The following is a 20,502-nucleotide window of genomic DNA, read 5'->3' on the forward strand; positions in this document are numbered from 1 at the left end:
ATGGGAAAAAAGAGTGTGCGAGTAGGTCGAGGGAAAATGGTTCAAAACCAAACGTAAATGAAAAGGGGAGTCTTGATTGATTATTGACATTGCAGGAAAGCTGTTTTAGAAATCATCCCCAGGTGATTCCATCTATGTGTGAACTAGCCATCTACTTACGGCCATCGCATTCAGATGGAGGTCTACGGAGGTTTGAGTTTGAACTGAAGATGGCTGAGAGGATGGAGGGGACTGTGGCTGGTACTAGTCGGAAGGCACAGATGGCAGAGTCGGGATTGGCAGTATCTTTCGTTGCCAGGAGAAACAACACGTTTGTGGGCAGAACAGAAATACACCACAGCAGAGAGAACCGGAGAAGATCTGTTACTATTAATTCAAAATGCTAGATATCTCAAAGACCTATGCTTCTTCTCCTTTTAAAATGAAGTGATCTTACCATCAGGAATCAGTATAACAGAGCCAGTTACAGAGAGAGAAAGGGGGAGAGGGAGAAAGAGATAGAGAGAGTGTGGAGCAAGAGAGGTGTCACTTCAAGAGAGTAAAAAGGAGAAGCAAGTTAAATAGCGCCAGTTTGAGTCAAACTGACAACACATAAAAAGCTGAACCACAGTAGCCACAATCAGAACAGAAATTCGAATTTGCTGTCCATCTTGTCTCTCGAGGAAAAAAGGAAAACGATTGAGAAGAACACAACGGGCCCCCATTTTGTATTTCATAGCCGATAGAGTGACGGTGTATGTGGAGGGAGGGGTTGACTGAAAATAGAACGGTCCAGTTCTCGGTTCTAAGAGAGTGCTACAGGGTGTGACTTGCTTTTGTCTCTACTCTGCTCGCAATGAAACTGTAACCCACAAAAAACCCTGTGTTGGAGAGAGAGCGAAACCCATACTGCAAAGTCTGGTACTGATTCTCTTCCCAATGAACCTCAAGTTTTTCATCAGAGAGTGCCCATACTTTCCCAGTAGATCTCTGAGGCACTGAGTACCGTGAACTGAGCAGTTCAAAAGAAACCTCAAACTGTGGGAAGAAGTCTTATAAAACAGAAGAAAATGTATTTACATGCACATGATCGTACCATACCCTGCGCAGTCCAACCGAATCATTTGACAGTTGAAAGCTTTTATAGCTACAGTATTCTGTAAAAATGTTTGATTTGACAATGTTCACAAATAAGTCGTATCGTCGTTATATCTCGTGACTCGTCAGACTCGTGAGAAGGTTCATAAGGTATGAAAATACAAAATACAAGTTCCTGTTGAACAGTCACTCTGTCTTTGAGGAAGGAAGTTTAGTAAAGCGACCTGCTGCCATGACACGAGATCATAACAGCAAGACGCTCCTGATCTCAGACCTTCTCCCTCCCTCTTCTCTCAGTTCCTCCTCCCTTCTCCTCCTTCCTCTCCTTCTCTTCCTCCTCCTTCCCATCCCTCCCCACCTCCCCCACCTCCTCCACCTCAAGCTTCTTTCAGCAGGGCGTGCAGCATATCCCTCCTTTGAAGGCAAAAAGCTTACGATGCTTGTGACTGTAGCCTTGGAGTCACATGTTAGAGCCCAGGAGCAACAAACACAATAGACTTAGTATACGTACAGGCAAGCGGGGCCCCCATTATCAGTGGAAATACCTTCATTTTAAGAGCTGTAGTGAATGGATACTAGAGGTGCTTGTTAACTGAACTGTCAAGGCAGCCATACGGCGCATGCCCCCTGACTTAGCCAAGGGCGCCTCCTGCTCCCTGCTCACACAATTCAGTCATTGATGGCCGGGTTAGCTACAGTCCATCGAGGATTAAATGCTTCTCTCCTTCCCTCGGCAGATGAAAGGAAGGATGAGTACGAGGCTCTCGGACCCGAGGGCTCTCTCCACGCTGTAGGAAACGGCACAGGTGAGGCCCGCCCCCCTCGGACACGCTCAAATCAGGCGCCCTTTACGAGGCTAAGGCACGCCGCCGCGTAATAGGGTGTCACGGTTATTCCACTTATTTCACGTACAAAACACATCTTTTTTGTGATGGTCTAGGGAGACGTTCGCGCGAGCACACATACACACACACACACATACACACACGGTCAGACCCATGTGAGCTAAGCGACCCTGTTCTGCATCAAGTAGGAGTAAGACAACATTTGTGAGTTGTTTGTAAGTTGAGCATGAGTGCAACGCAAATTGCATCTTGCTGCGCAATTGAGTTTTGGCCCAAATCTTATTTGTTTGGTTCATGTACTTTCAAATTGGTTTTACAACGAGACAATAAAAAGCGTGTCTGCCCTTGCTGCAAGTCACAGAGCATTTCAGAGTAGCAACAAAGTGTTATGAATTCTTCCTTTCTGGTCACTGTTAGGCGCCCTTTATGTTCAGGATATTGTTGACAAAACTAAAATCTGAAGTATGGTTGTTTAGAATCACAGCTGAGAGTACAGGAAGGGACCTGGGGGTAGTGTTCAGGCTAAACAGTCTGTCTTAACAGTTAGACTGAACACTGTGATGACTACAGGCTGTACTAGGCTAATGAAGGCATCAGATACCTGATCCAGCATTAACTCTGATTGTTAGGCAGTTGTAAACCAACATGATCTGCCCCATAATTAAATTTATGTTCTAAATTATGTAGAGGGAAATTCTAAGTGAGATCCGCAAACCCAGCAAATCTAATTGCAACTTAACCGAATTACCAGCTGCATCGAAAATATTTAAGTGAAAAGCTAAAAAGCTCTTTTCAACCATTTAAGAAGGCTTGAGAACACGGCTTAATGCTCAAATTGTCTCTGCTTGTTCTTGGTAGAAGCCATTATCTTACATCATTAATGGTAACTTGAATGTATACCACCCCCCCCACACACACACACACCCCCTCGTAGCGCCTTAATGGTTTCCTCCGTGTTCCTCCTCACACCAGTCCATCATCCTGTGGACCACAGCATCCTATGCCCAGAGTTGGGGGTGGTTGGGTGGGGGCAGCACATGAGACATCATCATAACTCTTTTACCTCCTCTCTCTCTTTTCCTCTGTGCAGTCAAGCACATAGATGGTGTCCCCGACTTTGTCCCCGACTTTGACGACTTCTTCACTAAACGCAAGCTGGAGGAGGGCGACGGCCACCCCGCCAGCATCGCAGAGTACCTGCAGCGCGGAGACACCGCCATCATTTACCCAGAAGCCCCGGAGGAAGTGACACGACTGGGCACGCCAGAGGCCCTGGGTCAGGATGAGAATGAAAGTGGTGAGAGTCCAGATTCAGGAAATATGTTCTACTATATTGTTCACAACTCCCTCCTATTAGGAATAATGGGCGTATACATAATAGGTCACAAAGGACTGGATATTGGGTGTCTGTCATATGCTGTAGCCACTGCAGTGCAATGATGTTGGAGTGGTACCCTCCAAGTTTGTAGTGGACTTTGGAAAGCAGCTCATCATGAAACAATCCTTTTGGAGTACTGCCTATCAGCTAGCTCCTGACTGCTTTTAATTTTTCTCCTCCTCTTCCTGGCCCTCCTGTACTTCCTTCTTCCTTTTCTCCCTCCTCCTCTTCCTCCCACTCCTCATCCTGCCGCATCCTCTTCTTCCTCCCCGCCCCTCCTATTCCTCCTCCTCTTCTTCCCTTCCCCCCCGCCTGTGCAGACCTACCACATGGGACTCCAGATGCTTTCGCCCAACTGCTGACCTGCCCTTACTGTGACCGGGGCTACAAGCGTCTGACTTCCCTGAAGGAGCACATCAAGTACCGCCACGAGAAGAACGAGGAGAGCCTCCCCTGCCCTCTCTGCTCTGAGTGCTTCACCCACCGCACGCAGCTGGACCGCCACATGGCCACACACAAGCCTGGGAGAGATCAGGCAAGACACGGCATCAACATTCTATCCATTTCTACCTTATTGACTTCTTTGAGAGTCCATTCATATCGGAAGGTTTCGAAACGGTGTCATTTGGCATCTCTCTCGTTCCCTCAGTCTCTGAGATTTTTTTCCCAGCTTCCTCGCTGCAGCCCCTGTGCACTTTGGATTAAAAATAAAACCGTATTCTCCTGAGTGAATGATTAGGCCAGTTTCCTGAGCTGTCGTTTGCTTGCAATAAACCCAGTTTGTTTCTTCAGCTCTTGTTTTAGACATGAGAGCCGCCAGTGCGTGTTCACAGCTGCATGTTGCTCCCCCAGCCTCCGCCTACAGTGAGGCGCGCGTAGGATGTAGAAGCATATTGACTTCCCCAGGCCATCTGAATTCTTACATCAGCTGTTGCTGGAACTGGAACACATTTGATTAGAAATTAGCGCTAATAAAAGATAGTGCTAGATATGGATCGAGCATTTCTCATGGACTAGTTTAGCTTTTTTAACCCGTTTTGTTATGATTGTTATTTTGGGGATTATTAATATGAAGACCAGACAATGGAATAGGGTTGTTCTAGAAGTGTGATGGTTAGCATTCTGGGCCTATCCTTTCCCGAACAGTGTTTTGTTTTATTTAAATGCAAATTAATAGTTACATTTTCTAGTTATATCCTAATTATAATTACATTTCCTGAGCTTAACCCAGTGAGATTCAAACTCACATTTGTCTGAGCCCACCGTTACAGAAGCAGCAATCACCTCCTCCCCACCCCTCCCCCTACTTCCCGCCTCCTCCTCCCCCCGCCTCCCTCACCTGACCCCCCCTTCTCTCTATCACCCTTAAACAGGAGCAGATGGCCGTTTCCTCTAGTGACTTGGAGGATCATAATCCTCAAATGACTTTAAGTGTTTGTTTATTTGTGTGCTTCCTCTTAGTTAAATAGTTAAAGAGACACTAACAGGAGGTCAGGCAGTCACCATGGCGGCCTGGCTCTGTGGTGTCTGAACTGTAGACCAGTCTGGTATCTGAATCATAGACCACTCTGTGGTGTGTCTGAACCATAGACCACTCTGGTTTGTTTGAACCGTACACCTCTGTGGTTTCTGAACCATAGACCTCTCTGGTTTGTCTGAACCATAGACCACTCTGGTTTGTCTGAAACATAGAACGCTCTGGTTTGTCTGAACCATAGACCACTCTGGTTTGTCTGAACCATAGACCGCTCTGGTTTGTCTGAAACATAGACCGCTCTGGTTTGTCTGAACCATAGACCACTCTGGTTTGTCTGAACCATAGGCCACTCTGGTTTGTCTGAAACATAGAACGCTCTGGTTTGTCTGAACCATAGACCACTCTGGTTTGTCTGAACCATAGACCACTCTAGTTTGTCTGAACCGTAGACCTCTGTGGCTTCTGAATTTTAGACCATTCTGGTGTCTGAATCATAGACCACTTTGTGGTGTGTCTGAACTTTAGACCACTCTGGTTTGTCTGAACCGTAGACTGGTCTGTGGTGTTTGAACCGTAGACCACTGTGAAAATGTGTGAATTCCTCACCCATTTCATTCTTTTTTTGCATTTTGTATATAATTTTCTTTTTAGCCAAAAGTACAATTATGGATTTTTATCATAGATATTATTGGTTTGTTTTAGATTGAGTATATTTAATTTAAATATACTGTATTTTTTTGTTACACAAAACACTTTAAAAAGGAGATTTGTTATATTAAACATTGTACTGTTTAACATGAACACCTCCCACTCTTTCACATAAACTTCTCGCATCTGTGAGGGGGCTCTATTTCACCCGCTGTTATTTTTGTTTGTTATCTCATTTGAATTTCAAGCAGAGACAATGCACCTACACTAAACAGTTACCTTTGAAAAAATACAAGAATTCAACCCACACTATTTTCAATACTCAAATGAGGGCTTTCCTTATCAGTGACAATACCTTCCTAAACCATGGGTATGATTTGATTAGCCTTTACGAATGTTATGTTTCACAACACATTTTGTACATAAAAACAACTTAATATTCTCTTCAAGGACACTACCTTCTTATCTACATCTGTGTGTCTAGCCGACTCCTCCTCTTTCTAGTAGCTCAGAAGTAAAAACTCCCTTTTCTCCTCCACAGCCTCCTCTGTTGAATGATGGGTCTGGAAACCGAAAGTTCAAATGTACCGAGTGTGGAAAAGCCTTCAAGTATAAGCATCATTTGAAGGAGCATCTCCGCATTCACAGCGGTGAGTACTCGTCTTGGTTTTCAGCCATTCATTTTGAAATATATCCTTTTCATATGCCTCTGCATGATTGAGGCTTGTGCCATGAAGAATTTAGATTGATAATGTTCCTTTTTGGCCTCTGTCAGCAAATGACTCATTTCTGTTTTATAATAGCTCACTAGACCTGTTTCATAACTGACTAATTCAGCCATATGGATGGACCCATAGCTCAAGAAGCCCAAAATGGAATGGAAATGTTAAAAGAAATTTGTCGCTCAAGATATTTAGGCTTTTCTGCTACTCATAAGATTTCATATAACCAGCCAGCTGCAATATGAGTTTCTAATACCTAACTTTTTCCGACTGCAGGTGAGAAGCCATACGAGTGCTCAAACTGCAAGAAGCGCTTCTCTCACTCCGGTTCCTACAGCTCCCACATAAGCAGCAAGAAGTGCATTGGCCTGATCGCCATCACTGGACGGGTACGCAACGGAGGCAACGCCAAGGCCGGCTCCTCCCCCAACTCTGCCTCCTCCTCCCCGGGAAGCCCCGCCCTGGCCCAGCTCCGTCACAAGCTGGAGAACGGACGTCCGGACCAGCAGGGTCACATGGATATCAAGGCAGAGCCCATAGACTTTAACGACTACCGGTTACTGATGGCCTCTACGCATGGCTTTGGGGGTCCAGGGGTGTACCTGAATGGAGCCGGCCGAGGGGGTAGCCCCCTGGGTGTCCACAGCTCCTCCCAGAGCCCCCTGCAGCACCTGGGGGGCATGGGGCTGGACCTGCCCCTTTTGGGTTACTCCGCCCTGGGGAACAACCTGAGCGAGGTACAGAAGGTCCTCCAGATCGTGGACAACACTGTATGCAGGCAGAAGATGGACGGGAACCCGGAGGAGATCTCCAAGCTCAGGGCTTATATGAAGGAGCTGGGGGCCCAGATGGAGGAACATAAGAGGGCCCTCTCTTCTCCCCGGGCGGGCTTCCAGGTGATGGGCCACAGCAGCCCCACCAAGAGCATCATCGATTACACCCTGGAGAAGGTGAATGAGGCCCGGAGCCTGATTGACGATTCCAAAAGGCAGGTGGTGGACATCAAGAAGGAGAAGCTCCACAACTCCATGGATCTGGTCACCGAGGAGAAGCAACCCCACGACCCCAACCAGGCCCACTTCCTGCCCTTCTCCTGCCAGTTCTGCAAGGAGACGTTCCCCGGGCCCATCCCCCTGCACCAGCACGAGCGCTACCTGTGCAAGATGAACGAGGAGATCAAGGCCGTCCTTCAGCCCGCCGACGGCGGAAACCCCGGACGCAGGGGTGGGTATCCGTCTGACCAGCAGGCCTCCATGCTGTCCTCGGTGCTGTCTGAGAGAGGCGCCTCCAGCCCCGTCAACCCCTTCAAGGACCACGTGTCGGTGCTCAAGGCTTACTTCGCCATGAACACCGAGCCCAACTCGGAGGAGCTGCTGAAGATCTCCATCGCCGTGGGGCTCCCGCAGGAGTTTGTCAAAGAGTGGTTCGCTCAGTGGAAAAACCAACAGCACAACCACAATGCCAACTCCAGAAAGCGCTCGCCGCCTCCAGACCGCAACAGCGCCGAGATCAACCACAGCCTGACCAGGTCGCCTATGGTTCATGGCGACCGTGATTTCCATGGCAGCTCCTCTAACGGTGACTCCTCCCACAGGCTCTCAAAGGCCAATCATTTTACAGTCAATAAGCAGATCACCGACAAACCACTAGACTCCTTGGACCACCTAAGGACCAGCACTCCGTCTCCCCTGAACCTCTCCTCCACCTCCTCGAAAAACTCCCAGAGTAGCTCCTACACTCCAAACAGCCTGGTCTCTGAGGAGCCCCCTGGGGAGCCCCTGCCGCTGGACCTGTCCCTGCCCAAACACATGAGCAAGAGAGCCTCTCTGGGAGAGAAGAGGTCCAAACCCAACGGCTTCGTGGTGGAACGCAACGGGGTTGAATCCCACACACGGCAGCAGGGGACTGGACCCATGGACCTGGTCAGCATCAAGAAGGAGTTCCTGGGCTCTGAAAGCAGCAACGCGGGTGGGCACAGCGGCCACCAGATGGAGAAGAGTGCCAGCCCCATCTTCGGGATCAATCCCTTCGGTGGCGGTCACATGTACACCTCCCTGCCCCCCCATGGAGCGTTTCCACCCCCCACCTTCATGTCCCCGGCCCAGGCCTCCATCCCCGGCCTGAGGTCCTACCTGGACCCTATGAACTACCTGCCCCACATGGCCTACACGTATGCCAACGGGGCTGCCACATTTGCAGAAATGCAGCAGAGGAGGAAGTACCAGAGGAAACCAGGTTTCCAGGTGAGATCTTCTGTGTAGAACTGGTGAAGAACTAAGCCACATTGATCGAACAAGTAACGTATGCTAAGTAATCAGCTAAAATATCAGAGAATCAAATAATTGTGTTTAACTGGATTCACGTTTCTGTATTTGTCAGTTAAATTAATGTAATTAAACGGATGCCCCTGAGACTGTAAATACCTTCTTACCCCTTCAAAGAAAAACACAATCCAGTATTAAAAAGCGGCCCATATGTCTCCCTGGGTCTCGTGGCTCAAAGGGTCTCACACAGGTCGTATGGCTAAGCCATGTCCAGACTGAGGCTCAGGCCCAGCAGAAGGTGTCTATGTTTAGGTGACAGGTGTGGATTACTAAAATAATTGATACATCTGCTGGTGTGTTGCAGGGTGAGCTACTGGACGGTACAGGGGACTATCTGTCAGGCTTGGAGGACCTGACAGACAGCGACTCCCTCCTCTCCCGGAAGAAGATAAAGAAGACAGAAAGTGGTATGTACGCGTGTGACTTGTGCGACAAAACATTCCAGAAGACCAGTTCCCTCCTAAGACACAAATATGAGCACACAGGTATATAACATTTAGACACTTCTTTTTTACCCCAACCCTCCTTTGCCTCTGTGCCCTCCTCCCTTCATGTTCTGTCTTACAAATATCGCTCTTTTCGTTCTTTCTTTTTTATGATAGCTTTGTCCATTTTTTGTCATTTTTACATTGTTTCTTTCATCTTTCTCTGCATTCTTTAAGTTCTATGTTTTCAAATCCATGGCCTTTAACATGTCCCTTTCTTTTCAACAGGGGGTAGGGATGTTTAAACTTTAAGGGATAATGTAAACATTCAGTAAAGTCAATATAAACATCTGTTACTGCGTTCCATTCATATCGCTTGTGTGTGTTGAAGTTCACATGATGACTGTCAGTAAAATGACCTGTGAACAGATACCAAATTAATCCCTTTGGAGAACTACAGCCTGCACTGTCATGGCACAGGCAGTCTGACCAGTGGAGAGTAACCTCCATTCCGACTTCCTGTTTACTGCTCATAGTGTCCATAGTAACCTCACTAGCAGCCATTTTAGAATACATGTTCTCTCTTTAAGGAAGTTATTTTTCCAGATAAGTCCTGTGTTGTGTGGGTGGGCGTTATGGTGTGTGTATGGATCTATGTGAGCGTGTTTGTGTATTTATAGCTGTACACAGATTCCAGCCCTTCTCGGTGGCAGGTCTTAGACTTACCGAACCTGGTGGTATTTACCAGAGCCCCAGGTCTGGGTCTTTTCTTAAGGTGTGACCTCTACTCTTGGGGACTCCTCTTTCACCGGGTTGCATCGCCCGTCGTCCGTTCTCCCCCGTCACTCTGGGCAGGAATGCGCGGCAAGGAATCCGCTGTCTCGTCTATTTTTGCTCCGCTGTCGGGGTGTAGGGGAGGGCGGGAAAGGAGGGTGGGGAGTATTCAACTATGCCAACTATGGAAGATGTTGCAGGCATTCCAAGGCTATTTGTGGCTTGGAATTGCCTGTGTGTGTGTGTGTGTGTGTGGGTGTATGTGCACGCGCATCAGTGTATGTATGTGTGTGTGTGTTTGTATGTACTCACATTCCCCTGTGTGGTTGCCTCCATGTGTGTCAGTGTATTGGCATCCTCAGGATGGGAGGTGTGTGTGTGCATGTGTGCGTGGGATGTGTGTTTTGGAGCGGTGTGAGATTGGGCAGATTGATCCGGCATCAACAGGTCCACTCTGCTTAACAGAAGTCTGATGCAGGAAAGATATTTCCGGTAGAAATTAGTTGTAGTAACCCTCATGAGGAGGTGATGGTGGTGTGTGTGTGTGTGTGTGTGTGAGGGCCAGAGAGAGGGGGTGGTGGGTGTTATGGGTGTGAAGTTCCACCCACAAATACACCCGTCACACCGCCATGCAAACGGTGGCTAATCCTCGTCAGTTTTAATCTGGACCTATGATGTCATGAAAACACACACCGTCGACGCAGCCAGCTGCTTCTCTCTCACCTCGCAGCCGCCATCATATCTGGGCTCAGGCTCAGCTTGCTGCAGTCGCAGACTAACACACAAAGCGATGAAGTGTGTGGGCTTTAATTTCATCTTCCCCTGCACATGGGGCTTGATGCGGTACTTTAAACAGGGTTTTTTTTTTTACAAAGTCAGAGCTGGGGACGTCTGGGGTTGTCTGGATTCCTCATTACTGTGGGCAGGTGGTTATTTGTGTGACAAGTCATCACACCTAGTCATATCTACTATTTTGTCGTCTGGGATCAGTGGCAGAAGTGTATTGTTGTTGTATCGTCATTTTTCAACATGCTAGGAGAACATGAAGTTGTTCGGAAACATAATGAAATATTCTCTGCACTTTGAATGCACTTAACATGATTGGTACATCCAATGTAGAGCAGATACAATCCACCCTAACTCTGCATGTCTTTGTCCTTTCCCTTGAAACTGTTTAACATCCCCTGTGTGTGTGTGTGTGCACTGTTTCTAGTGAAGAGGACCCCTGGTCACCATAGTAACACGTCCTCTCCCCTGTTTCCTGTGTCTCCGCAGGCAAGCGCCCGCACCAGTGCCAGATCTGTAAGAAAGCCTTCAAACACAAACACCATCTCATCGAGCACTCACGCCTGCACTCCGGAGAGAAGCCCTACCAGTGTGACAAGTGTGGGAAGCGTTTCTCCCACTCTGGCTCCTACTCCCAGCACATGAACCACCGCTACTCCTACTGCAAGAGAGAGGCGGAGGAGAGGGAGGCTGCAGAGAGGGAGGCCAGGGACAAAGGGCCCCTGGAGCCCACAGAGCTGCTGATGAGGAGGGCCTACCTGCAGGGCCTGGGGCCCTTGGGATACTCCGACCCCGAGGACCAGGCGGAGGAGGGTGGAGGCACCATCCTGAGAGACGGCTCGGAGGGAGGAATGAGAGGACGAGAGAGGGAAGTGGATGAGGCGTACGAGGAGGTGACAGACAGACGGGAGGGAAGTTTCAGGGAGGGAGAAGAGGAGGAGGAGGACGAGGGCGACAGCAGGAGCCTGGGAACGCAGATGGACTTGACGAGGGACGGCGAGGAGGGCAAGGACGTGGCTCATTCAATGGATGACAGTTCAAGAGAAGGGAAAACAGACGCCAAGTCGGACCAGGAGGAAGCAGACTGATTCAGTGCTGCAGTCAAAAAAGAAGAAGAAAAAAAAAAGAAAAAAGAAAAAAAGCTTTCAGCAAATATTTGTCATGTTGGTTTGTTTCATTTCCTTTTTTCCATTCTTCCAGCAAACATGAAACCTGCTCTGTTTCAGAAAAAGAAGGGGAGGCTCAGTCATAGGAGTGCTCACCTCGAGCTTCTGAAGATTGTAACTAAAGATGGAACTCATGCATGTGGTGACTGCCAACATCAGAGTTGTAAAGACAAACTGGGTGGGATTGTTTAAAAATCCACATTATGCAAAAAAAAACAAAAAAAATGAAGTAATAATGATTATCATTATAATTAAAAAGAAAATGAAGCTGTTGTCAATGTACAGAATTAAGGCCTAAAAGCTGTGTGGTGCTATAATGTTCTTAACCCCTGTGTTACATTGTGTTGATACCCCAAACCAGGAAATTGCACTCCGCCCCTTTAATCACTACAAAAACACGTTTGAAAAAAAATGAAAGAAAAAAAGCCTATGGATATTTATACCGTGCTTGAAGACTCGGTAGCAGTCCTGTCAGTGTTGTGTTTTGTCTACCACTTACTGTGATGTCCTTGGTTTTATCCTCTTTTGCAAGGCAAACTAACCACACAATTTTGGGCCTCACAATTTTCTTTATGTGAAGGAACTTTAAACCTGTGTGATTTTTGATATGTTGTGAGTCTTAAACGGACAGGAGAGTGGGAGAATGAGAGGAGAGAACAGTGAAATATGACAGGCTACTCCATATGAGAGTCTTTGTGTGTTTTATTTTCTCAAGAGAAAGCCTTATATGCAAACCTTTTCACCTGTGCGTTTCTGCAAGTGCCATCCCTGTACAGTGTACATCAGAGTTGACCTGTGTTATCTTTGCTCTGGCTTCAGTATTAAATGAATATTTCACCTTGTTTTTTGAAGTACCTATGTCAGTATTAGCATAGATAGACGGCAGTTTGTTAGTTTACATATGTTTGTGCAATTTTCTGTATTATTCATGATCTTTTGTCAGTATTACATTTTTAGTTTTTTGTTGATTTTTCCAACATAAATTTCATTTTGTTTTTATTTTAAGATTACCATTTTATTTATGTGACTCATTTTATATTTCCTAATTTTATTTATTTCATACTGTAGTGTACAGTATTATAGTTCCTCAACAAATAGATATATTTTAGTAAAAAGGATTCTGTCATTCACCTATTGGAACAAATTATGAATAGAGAGCATCTATGGTATTTGGAAACATTAATTGTTAAATTTAAATTTCTTTTAGTTTTTATTTCCTTACAACTACTGGAAATTCTAAATTTGGGGAACTTTTGATACAATATTGTGAAAACACTGTATTTTTTGAGAGTCAAAATCCGCTTTATTCATCCATTTGAAGTGATGAAGAGGGACTGTTGATGAAATTCCTGAAATGTCTGAAGTATTATTGAATTTTTAATTTCTCTTGGAAATGACCATGCTCGAATAAATGTAGCCAAAATAAAATTTTAATAAAGCTGTGTTATTCTTCTTGTAGTGTGTGTACCTGTGTGTCATTGACGATTCAGATATACTACACCAACAGGATTTGTCATGCACAACTGCAGAATAACAAATTCTTAATTTTGATATTTTGATATAATTTCAGTCCAGGCATCATTGGCGTACACAATTTTATGAATGCTATCCCTCAGGCTTGTTAAGGTTGCAGATAGAAGTTGTCAGCCACATGAGCACCACTTACACAGCTGGCAGATAATTTATCATCAACAGATTCATCAGTTTGATTATTTATCTAAGATCACTACAAACAATAGACGACGCAGGATGATTACAGTTACAAAGTTATACATTTGCAAAACACTTTCCCCTAAGGATTGGTATGTTGATGTATTTTTTTTGTATAATTAGAATCCAGTCCAGTAATAAAGCAAAAATATCTTAAAATATGTGTACTGTATATTTACTGGAAATCCTTATCTGATGTATTATAGACTTTTTGTCCACACACATTTTGCCCAATAATTTGAAAGTTCCTCATTAACATGAACTAATTGAACCTTTTAATACTTCTTCACAACAGTGAGAAAATGTTTGTATAAAAAGCTACAATCTCATTCTAAGAAGTCATTTATTTCTGTCTTTACACTTCTAGCTGGTCATGCTGAACTCTGATGTCCATTCTATTTTATACTCCACATTTCTTGGCCTCTTTGAAGTTACGAAACTCTGGCTTCAGCTAAAATTGCCTCTAGCAGCATACAGTCTAACTGGTCATGACCTCGGGAGAATTACATGATCTTAAACCTTACAATCTTAACTCTCATAAGAGCATGCAAATAGAAACAGGTGAAAAGTTCACAATGTATTTCTGACACAGTTAGCACAGTTAACACACACATACAAACACACATACACACACGCACACACACACATATACACACACTTGCTTAAATTAATTCTACGTGATAATTAAATCACAAATTATGAACAATACAAAAGTAATATTTTTGTGGTATCAAGTCATGATTTACAATGTAATGCTTGGAAGATGTTAAAATCACAGAATGTTTAGAATGAATTGAATGTGCATTCTCAATATAGATTTCACTCAAACTTGGAAGAACTATCGGCAGAGTACAATAAATATAAAAGAGAAAAAAGTATTTACTTTGGCGAAAAAATGTGGGTGAGTGATGAGAATGTGTGATGTCCATCTGACATTCACATCACGGGCTAAAGACTTCTCTCGCATCTTCAGTGCCATTAAAGGGGCGTACTAAATGACGTAATTACGCAAGAATAAAACGTAGTGCGTCCGGCTTTTCTACACGCATAATTCAGGAAGAGGTAAGTCTTGTTTATTTAGAGATCCATGAGCATGCTGGAGTGTTACTCACATGTTTTTTTCACACAGTCTGCTTTGTAGTGGCCGCTTATTTTCACACTGGTCCAATTAAAAGCAAAGTTTAAATGTCGGACTTATGTCCTTACTGCCTAAACTACTAATCACTGAGAAACATTGCAAACTGTGATAAGGCTATTACCGATCGGGTCCATGCGTCAGTCATTCATTGTCGGGGCCACTGATGATTAATTTCGGGAAACAAGACCTTAAAGTATGTACGTGATGATCTGAGATAATGCCGGCGTTGTGTCAGTGACGGTGGCAGACAAGACAAAGATCCACCTACTCGTTGAGCAGCTAGACGATGTAGTCCAGTGCCTCAGCAAATCACATCTCTGACTCTGCTCTGCTCAGAAGCGACATAGTGATGTGGTTACGAAATGAGCTTCACTGCCTGCTTCACCCAGATGAAACACTCTAGAATGCCACCCATACATTTACAACACTGCAACAGTACAGTAGATGATAGGGTACATTTGCTGTGTTTTTCCAGTGTTAAATCCCCAACGCCAGGTACATTTATTAAATGTTTAAAAGTGTTATGCTACGTTAAAATAGGCCTCAGGTAACGGATATGGAGCATCACGGCAAGGCTTTCTTCTCTCAAGTACCATATAAAATATGAATTTCCATGTTGAATGTGAAGTCTTTTTCATTTCCTAGGCTATTGTACGCACCAGAGCCTTCTCCCCATCCAAGCATGGAGAGATTAGCACATGTCCATGTGTCTGTAATTACAGCTGGAGCCTCAGTCAGTGGATCCTTAAATGATTAGCTTTCACATAAAGCCATCGCTTGTGAAGTACAAGGGCACGACTCCCTCAATTAAAAGAAGGAAAGTAACTTCTCACTCATTTTACCGCTTTGAAACCTTAATCCGTGGAAAATGTGAGCCTCCTCCCCTATTCTAATATGAGATCAAAGGAGTTATGAATAGCATTACACGTTCCTTTCCCGATGTGCGAAGCTGCTTAAACTTGCATTGTCAAACTGAAAGGGACGATATGAGAACAGTGAATTAAAAGGTTTTTAGGACACAATATTACCCACTGTTTTGCCAGCATAGCTCTGATTCTCATTTAATCACGATGGTTATGAGTTACAGCAATTGGGTTTAAGGCAACAAATATCTGTGGATGTTACATCAGTGGGGGTAACATACAATATCACCCATATTATCCATAACCTTGTAATACAGCAAATATAAAAACGTTTAATTCCTTACAAACCCTTCAAAAGTGTTGACATGCTTGATGATGATATTGTATCTTGATCATAGTGTATTCAAGATCTGTTTTAGAATTGGTCCACATCTGCACAAAGGGCTTACCTTCCTGACAGCACTGGACACTGGCTGAACTCTGTTTTGCCTCAGCCTCAATCTGCCATTTTGTCAGTAGCTTCAGAGTTAGAGGGGGAGTTTCATCTGATCTCATGTTCAGAGAGAAATAAGCCTCCAAGAGAACATATCAGCGTTAGCCTCATCACTGTCAGGCCCAGTTGAAGATGATGACACCCCCCAACCCCCAGCACACAAACCTACACACGCACATGCACTCACACACCCACCCATAAACACACACACACACACACGCAAACACACACACTCAGAAGCACAACCCCAGAATGGCTGCAGGGATGTACAGGGAGGTGTTGGAATCTGGCATGCACGCTCCAGCCATCAGTGTTGATCGCTGGTCACTGCAGCCCCATGCAGGCCTGAGCCTGCCATGGCCGGGGGCGCTGAGGGGAGGCTGCTCCTGGTGATGACTTTAATGGTCACGATCAGTCCTCACTGTGACGTCTTTATGCATTCAAGTACAGAATCGCTGGCTGCTCCCCTCTGTGTTATCTAGGTCTATGTAAATCCTGCTGTTCTGCATGAAATCCCTTTGCACCTCAGGGAGATGTGTGTGTGTGTGTGTGTGTGTGTGTGTGTGGTGACATTAGAGGCACTACATTTTATTCCTGTGTAAGAAATGTTTATGTGTTAGCCTGCGTGTGTGTGTGTGTGTGTGTGTGTGTGTGTGTGTGTGGTGGATGGTGGTGACATTGGAGGGATACTCGACGCCATGGTGTTCCTCTGCCAGGATAATCACACTACTGTAGCTCCACACTGTAGTTTCATACTCTACGAGATGGCCTAAATGTTAGGGCTTACAGGTGTTCCTTTTCAAATGGCTAGGGAAATGCCACACACATCAAGGCTTCGAAATACCACATCCCACAACACAATTCTAATATTCACTTGTGTCATTGCGTTTTCAGTTTCCAAACTGAGACGGCTCTATGGTTTAATGACAAAGCCCATCTCTGGGTAGTGAAATGACTCGTCAGCATACAGGGTGTTGGAGCACTGCTCTGAATTCCTGAGTGGTGTGGTATCAAGGGGATTCCCTGACACGCTAGTGAGTGGGGTGATGAAGATGACATTAACCCCTTACTTCATCTCAGTCGTCAGAGGTGGAAAGGTATCGACACCCTTCCAAAGTTTGAAGTTGCGGGGGCGAAAGGTGCCTATAGGTGAGGTGAACTTGCTCATCAGAGGGACCAGTAGAGACTCGGCGGTGAGTTTGGAAACCCCCAAAGATACTGTAGGGTTGAAAACTTGTTTTGTAATGTGTGCCATTCCGAAGGAGGCGTTATTATTCTGTTATGTCGAAGTTGAATTTATGCTCTTTTGTTTGGTTTTCATTCAAAGCTTTAAAAACAGTTAGACTGCAGAACAATTTTGCCATGCTGGCAGGCTGGAGCACATAGAGAAGCTGAACACAGATTTGATGCTATCTAAGCTTCATCGGTCTTGCATTTAAATGAATGAATATAATGGAATGTTATTTAATAGTCCATTTGGTATTATGGTCTGCTGTCTTGGTACAATGGGTCATATTTGGACATCCATTAGGATTCTCTATTTCCATTGGCCTAGACTTCCGGCCGGCTTTAAAAGCATTCCCCTCCCCAGCTCTGCCTGGGTCCATCCGCTACGCTTATTTCTGCCTCTGCAACTTTTTTGCCACGTTGTAAAATATTGCACAGCTCATTTTCTCCTTAAGATATGACTTGCATTTAAAAGCGAAATGGGGACCAAGATATTGACTGGTTGGAAAGTCTGTGGGCGATTGGAGAGCGACGCAAATGCGTTAAACCCATTGTGGGCTGCCAAATGGAAGAACGAGATTGAGGACAACATGTACTGTCGAAGTAAACTGGAAAATGTATGGAGAAGAGGGCATTCACTGGAAAAGAAATAGACTTGCACCAGAAGACGTTGTGAGGCCTGTGATGATTAGCATTAGCCTCAGCAGCTACTAGCACTCAGGCTTTGTTCTGTTAACCCTGCTTATCGGGGTTAATTTGTCATGACAATATATAAAATGTGTTCACCTCCCATGTAGACCTTATAATGAAAATGATGACCGTTGAAAACGTCTTTATGTGAATCTAGCATAAATGTTTCCGATAGCAACTGGAATAATGCTTGTGTGCGTTGTCAGCTTGTCTTCCCTCCCCCATAAGACATTGAGTCCAACATGTCTTCCTTCCCTTCCATCTCTTCCCAACCAAAGAAACCCCAGCAATACCTCCAAACAACGACCTCACCCGTCTCTCCCAATTGTCCCTAGGATTTCGCTCCACCCTTCTTCATCCCTCCATTTTGTCTCCCAGGAGAGCCGTCTCCATGAGTGTGTTGCTGGTGGAGGCCTTCTACGGAGGCTCCCACAGGCAGCTGTGTGACCTGCTCCAGGGGGCGCTGGAAGGATGCGTGGCCTACACTCTGCCTGCTAAGAAGTGGCACTGGAGGGCCCGCACGGCAGCCTTGTTCTTCATGGAGACCATCCCTCCCAGCCCCTCATACAGGTACTGTCAACCAAGCGGGCCAGGATCAAAGCCATCTGATAAAAAAGCGTCTACTAAATCAATACTATGAAAGAATGAATGTCGGGACGGTGTTCACCAAGGTTTTTTTGATTGGGAGAGACTGGCAGAGAGAGATAGGCAGAGAGACTGGAAGACAGACTTCATCTTAGCAGAGAGACTCATTAAAGAGACTACCAGATATATGAAGGATACAGTAATTGGTAGTGATCTGACAGTTAGGCCTCGATACACCAACGAGACCTTCTAGAAAGCACGTAGATACAAGATACTACATTTTCTAGAATTTAGATAGTAAATCAGCCCACTGGTGTGGCTGCCCACCCACATATGTAACACATGCACACACACACACACACACTTGCTGCTAGATATCAGGTTGCCGTGTCAACCCACCTACTTGTCTGCTTTTGATCCCTCCCGGCATTTGAAAGGCGGCCGCTCGGCAGTTCCAGCATGAGAGGCAGTGTGGAGGCAGAGGGAGCTGAGAGGCAGTGTGGAGGTAGAGCAGGCAGCTGAGAGGCAGGCAGCTGAGAGGCAGGCAGCTGAGAGGCAGGCAGCTGAGAGGCAGGCAGCTGAGAGGCAGGCAGCTGAGAGGCAGGCAGCTGAGAGGCAGGCAGCTGAGAGGCAGGCAGCTGAGAGGCAGGGAGCTGAGAGGCAGGGTGCTGAGAGGCAGGGTGCTGAGAGGCAGGGTGCTGAGAGGCAGGGTGCTGAGAGGCAGGGTGCTGAGAGGCAGGGTGCTGAGAGGCAGGCAGCTGAGAGGCAGGCAGCTGAGAGGCAGGCAGCTGAGAGGCAGGCAGCTGAGAGGCAGGCAGCTGAGAGGCAGGCAGCTGAGAGGCAGGCAGCTGAGAGGCAGGCAGCTGAGAGGCAGGCAGCTGAGAGGCAGGCAGCTGAGAGGCAGGCAGCTGAGAGGCAGGCAGCTGAGAGGCAGGCAGCTGAGAGGCAGGCAGCTGAGAGGCAGGCAGCTGAGAGGCAGGCAGCTGAGAGGCAGGCAGCTGAGAGGCAGGCAGCTGAGAGGCAGGGTGCTGAGAGGCAGGGTGCTGAGAGGCAGGGTGCTGAGAGGCAGGGTGCTGAGAGGCAGGGTGCTGAGAGGCAGTGTGGAGGCAGAGTGAGCAGATAGCTGACTCATACAGTAGCGTTCAACTTCTGATTCTAAAGGTCAAACAGAAGACAGGTACCGCAGTGAAACTGCTAGTGCTAAGGTAGATACAGTAAGTAAGGACACACACCAGTGCTGGAGGCTGGCGCCTCATGTATTGCCGTATATGGGATGGCAGTATTGATTTCAGTGTCAGATGATGAGGGATAAACTGGTTGAACTGTTTCAGTAAGACTTCTCTATTCTTTAACACGTGACACTGTCCTATAGCTCACCATTCCACCTTTATCTTTATTTATTTCATTGGTTTCTATAAACATCTCGAATGTAGATGTTTTAAAATCAGCAATCCTCTCTGCGCAGTACGAGGTCAGATATGGACATACAGAGGATCTAAGTTCCTCAGATATTCACGTACGGAGGTAAAGCCTGTGTGATTCAGCTTGCACTGCGTATAAGCGCTGCAGGTCCCGCCGTTTAATTCCTAACTACACAGGAAGTCCCTCTGGACTGGTCTTGGCTGGAAAAAAAGGTAAAAATAGAGAAGTCTCATCTGGTTTGAGTCAGAGGCTCGCATTAGCAAGGAGTTTAGGGGGTGAGGGTGATTTCTGTTACACGCAGTCTTAGGCCTCTTCTTAGGTTTGATGGAAGGTCTGAACAGGGCCAGGAAACTGGGCTAATCCCAGGTCTGGAGGGGAAGGGGGGGGGGGGGGGGGAGACGCCTGCTCAGTGATGGCTCGTGGACTCGCCACATCAAAGAGACTCGCTCGTGGGTAAGACACTGAAAGGGAGGAGGAGGAGAGGAGGGGACTGGCTGACTGGTGAAGGGATGAGCCAAGACAAAGTGGAGGAATGGAGGGACAGGGTCACTTGGGGGGATGCGGGGCTTCAAAGACTTGTTTCTCCAGCACGCAAGGCTGGCTAGAGGCTACAGTAGGGCTAGACGGTGACTGGTGATACCGTATAGACACAGAGAAAGGATGGTGATACAGTATAGACACAGAGGATGGTGATACAGTATAGACACAGAGGATGGTGATACAGTATAGACACAGAGAAAGGATGGTGATAC

At 46.2% G+C, this 20,502-nt stretch overlaps 2 protein-coding genes across 4 annotated transcripts in view; both read left to right on the top strand.

Moving 5' to 3' along the window:
- Positions 1-13,080, top strand: part of zeb2a (zinc finger E-box binding homeobox 2a) — a 51,859-nt gene extending 38,779 nt beyond the window's left edge. For 2 of the 3 annotated variants that reach the window (XM_084688618.1, XM_084688619.1), the window contains exons 4-10: positions 1,815-1,883; positions 3,013-3,219; positions 3,621-3,835; positions 5,967-6,075; positions 6,424-8,390; positions 8,776-8,956; positions 10,946-13,080. In XM_084688618.1, coding sequence (XP_084544744.1) covers positions 1,815-1,883; positions 3,013-3,219; positions 3,621-3,835; positions 5,967-6,075; positions 6,424-8,390; positions 8,776-8,956; positions 10,946-11,544 — 3,347 coding nt within the window. In that variant the 3' untranslated portion in view covers positions 11,545-13,080. The remainder of the gene's footprint in view (positions 1-1,814; positions 1,884-3,012; positions 3,220-3,620; positions 3,836-5,966; positions 6,076-6,423; positions 8,391-8,775; positions 8,957-10,945) is intronic. The other variant, XM_084688620.1, reaches the window with a different exon arrangement.
- Positions 13,081-14,360: 1,280 nt separating this feature from the next.
- qtman (queuosine-tRNA mannosyltransferase) overlaps positions 14,361-20,502 on the top strand; it is a 31,516-nt gene continuing 25,374 nt past the window's right edge. Inside the window, exons 1-2 of the mRNA XM_084689412.1 lie at positions 14,361-14,394; positions 18,122-18,313. Of these exons, the coding sequence (XP_084545538.1) occupies positions 18,135-18,313 (179 nt within the window). The 5' untranslated portion in view covers positions 14,361-14,394; positions 18,122-18,134. The remainder of the gene's footprint in view (positions 14,395-18,121; positions 18,314-20,502) is intronic.

This window comes from Hypomesus nipponensis, chromosome 23 (genome assembly GCF_054491055.1).
Source record: "Hypomesus nipponensis isolate SF chromosome 23, ASM5449105v1, whole genome shotgun sequence".
Lineage (NCBI taxonomy): Eukaryota > Metazoa > Chordata > Actinopteri > Osmeriformes > Osmeridae > Hypomesus > Hypomesus nipponensis.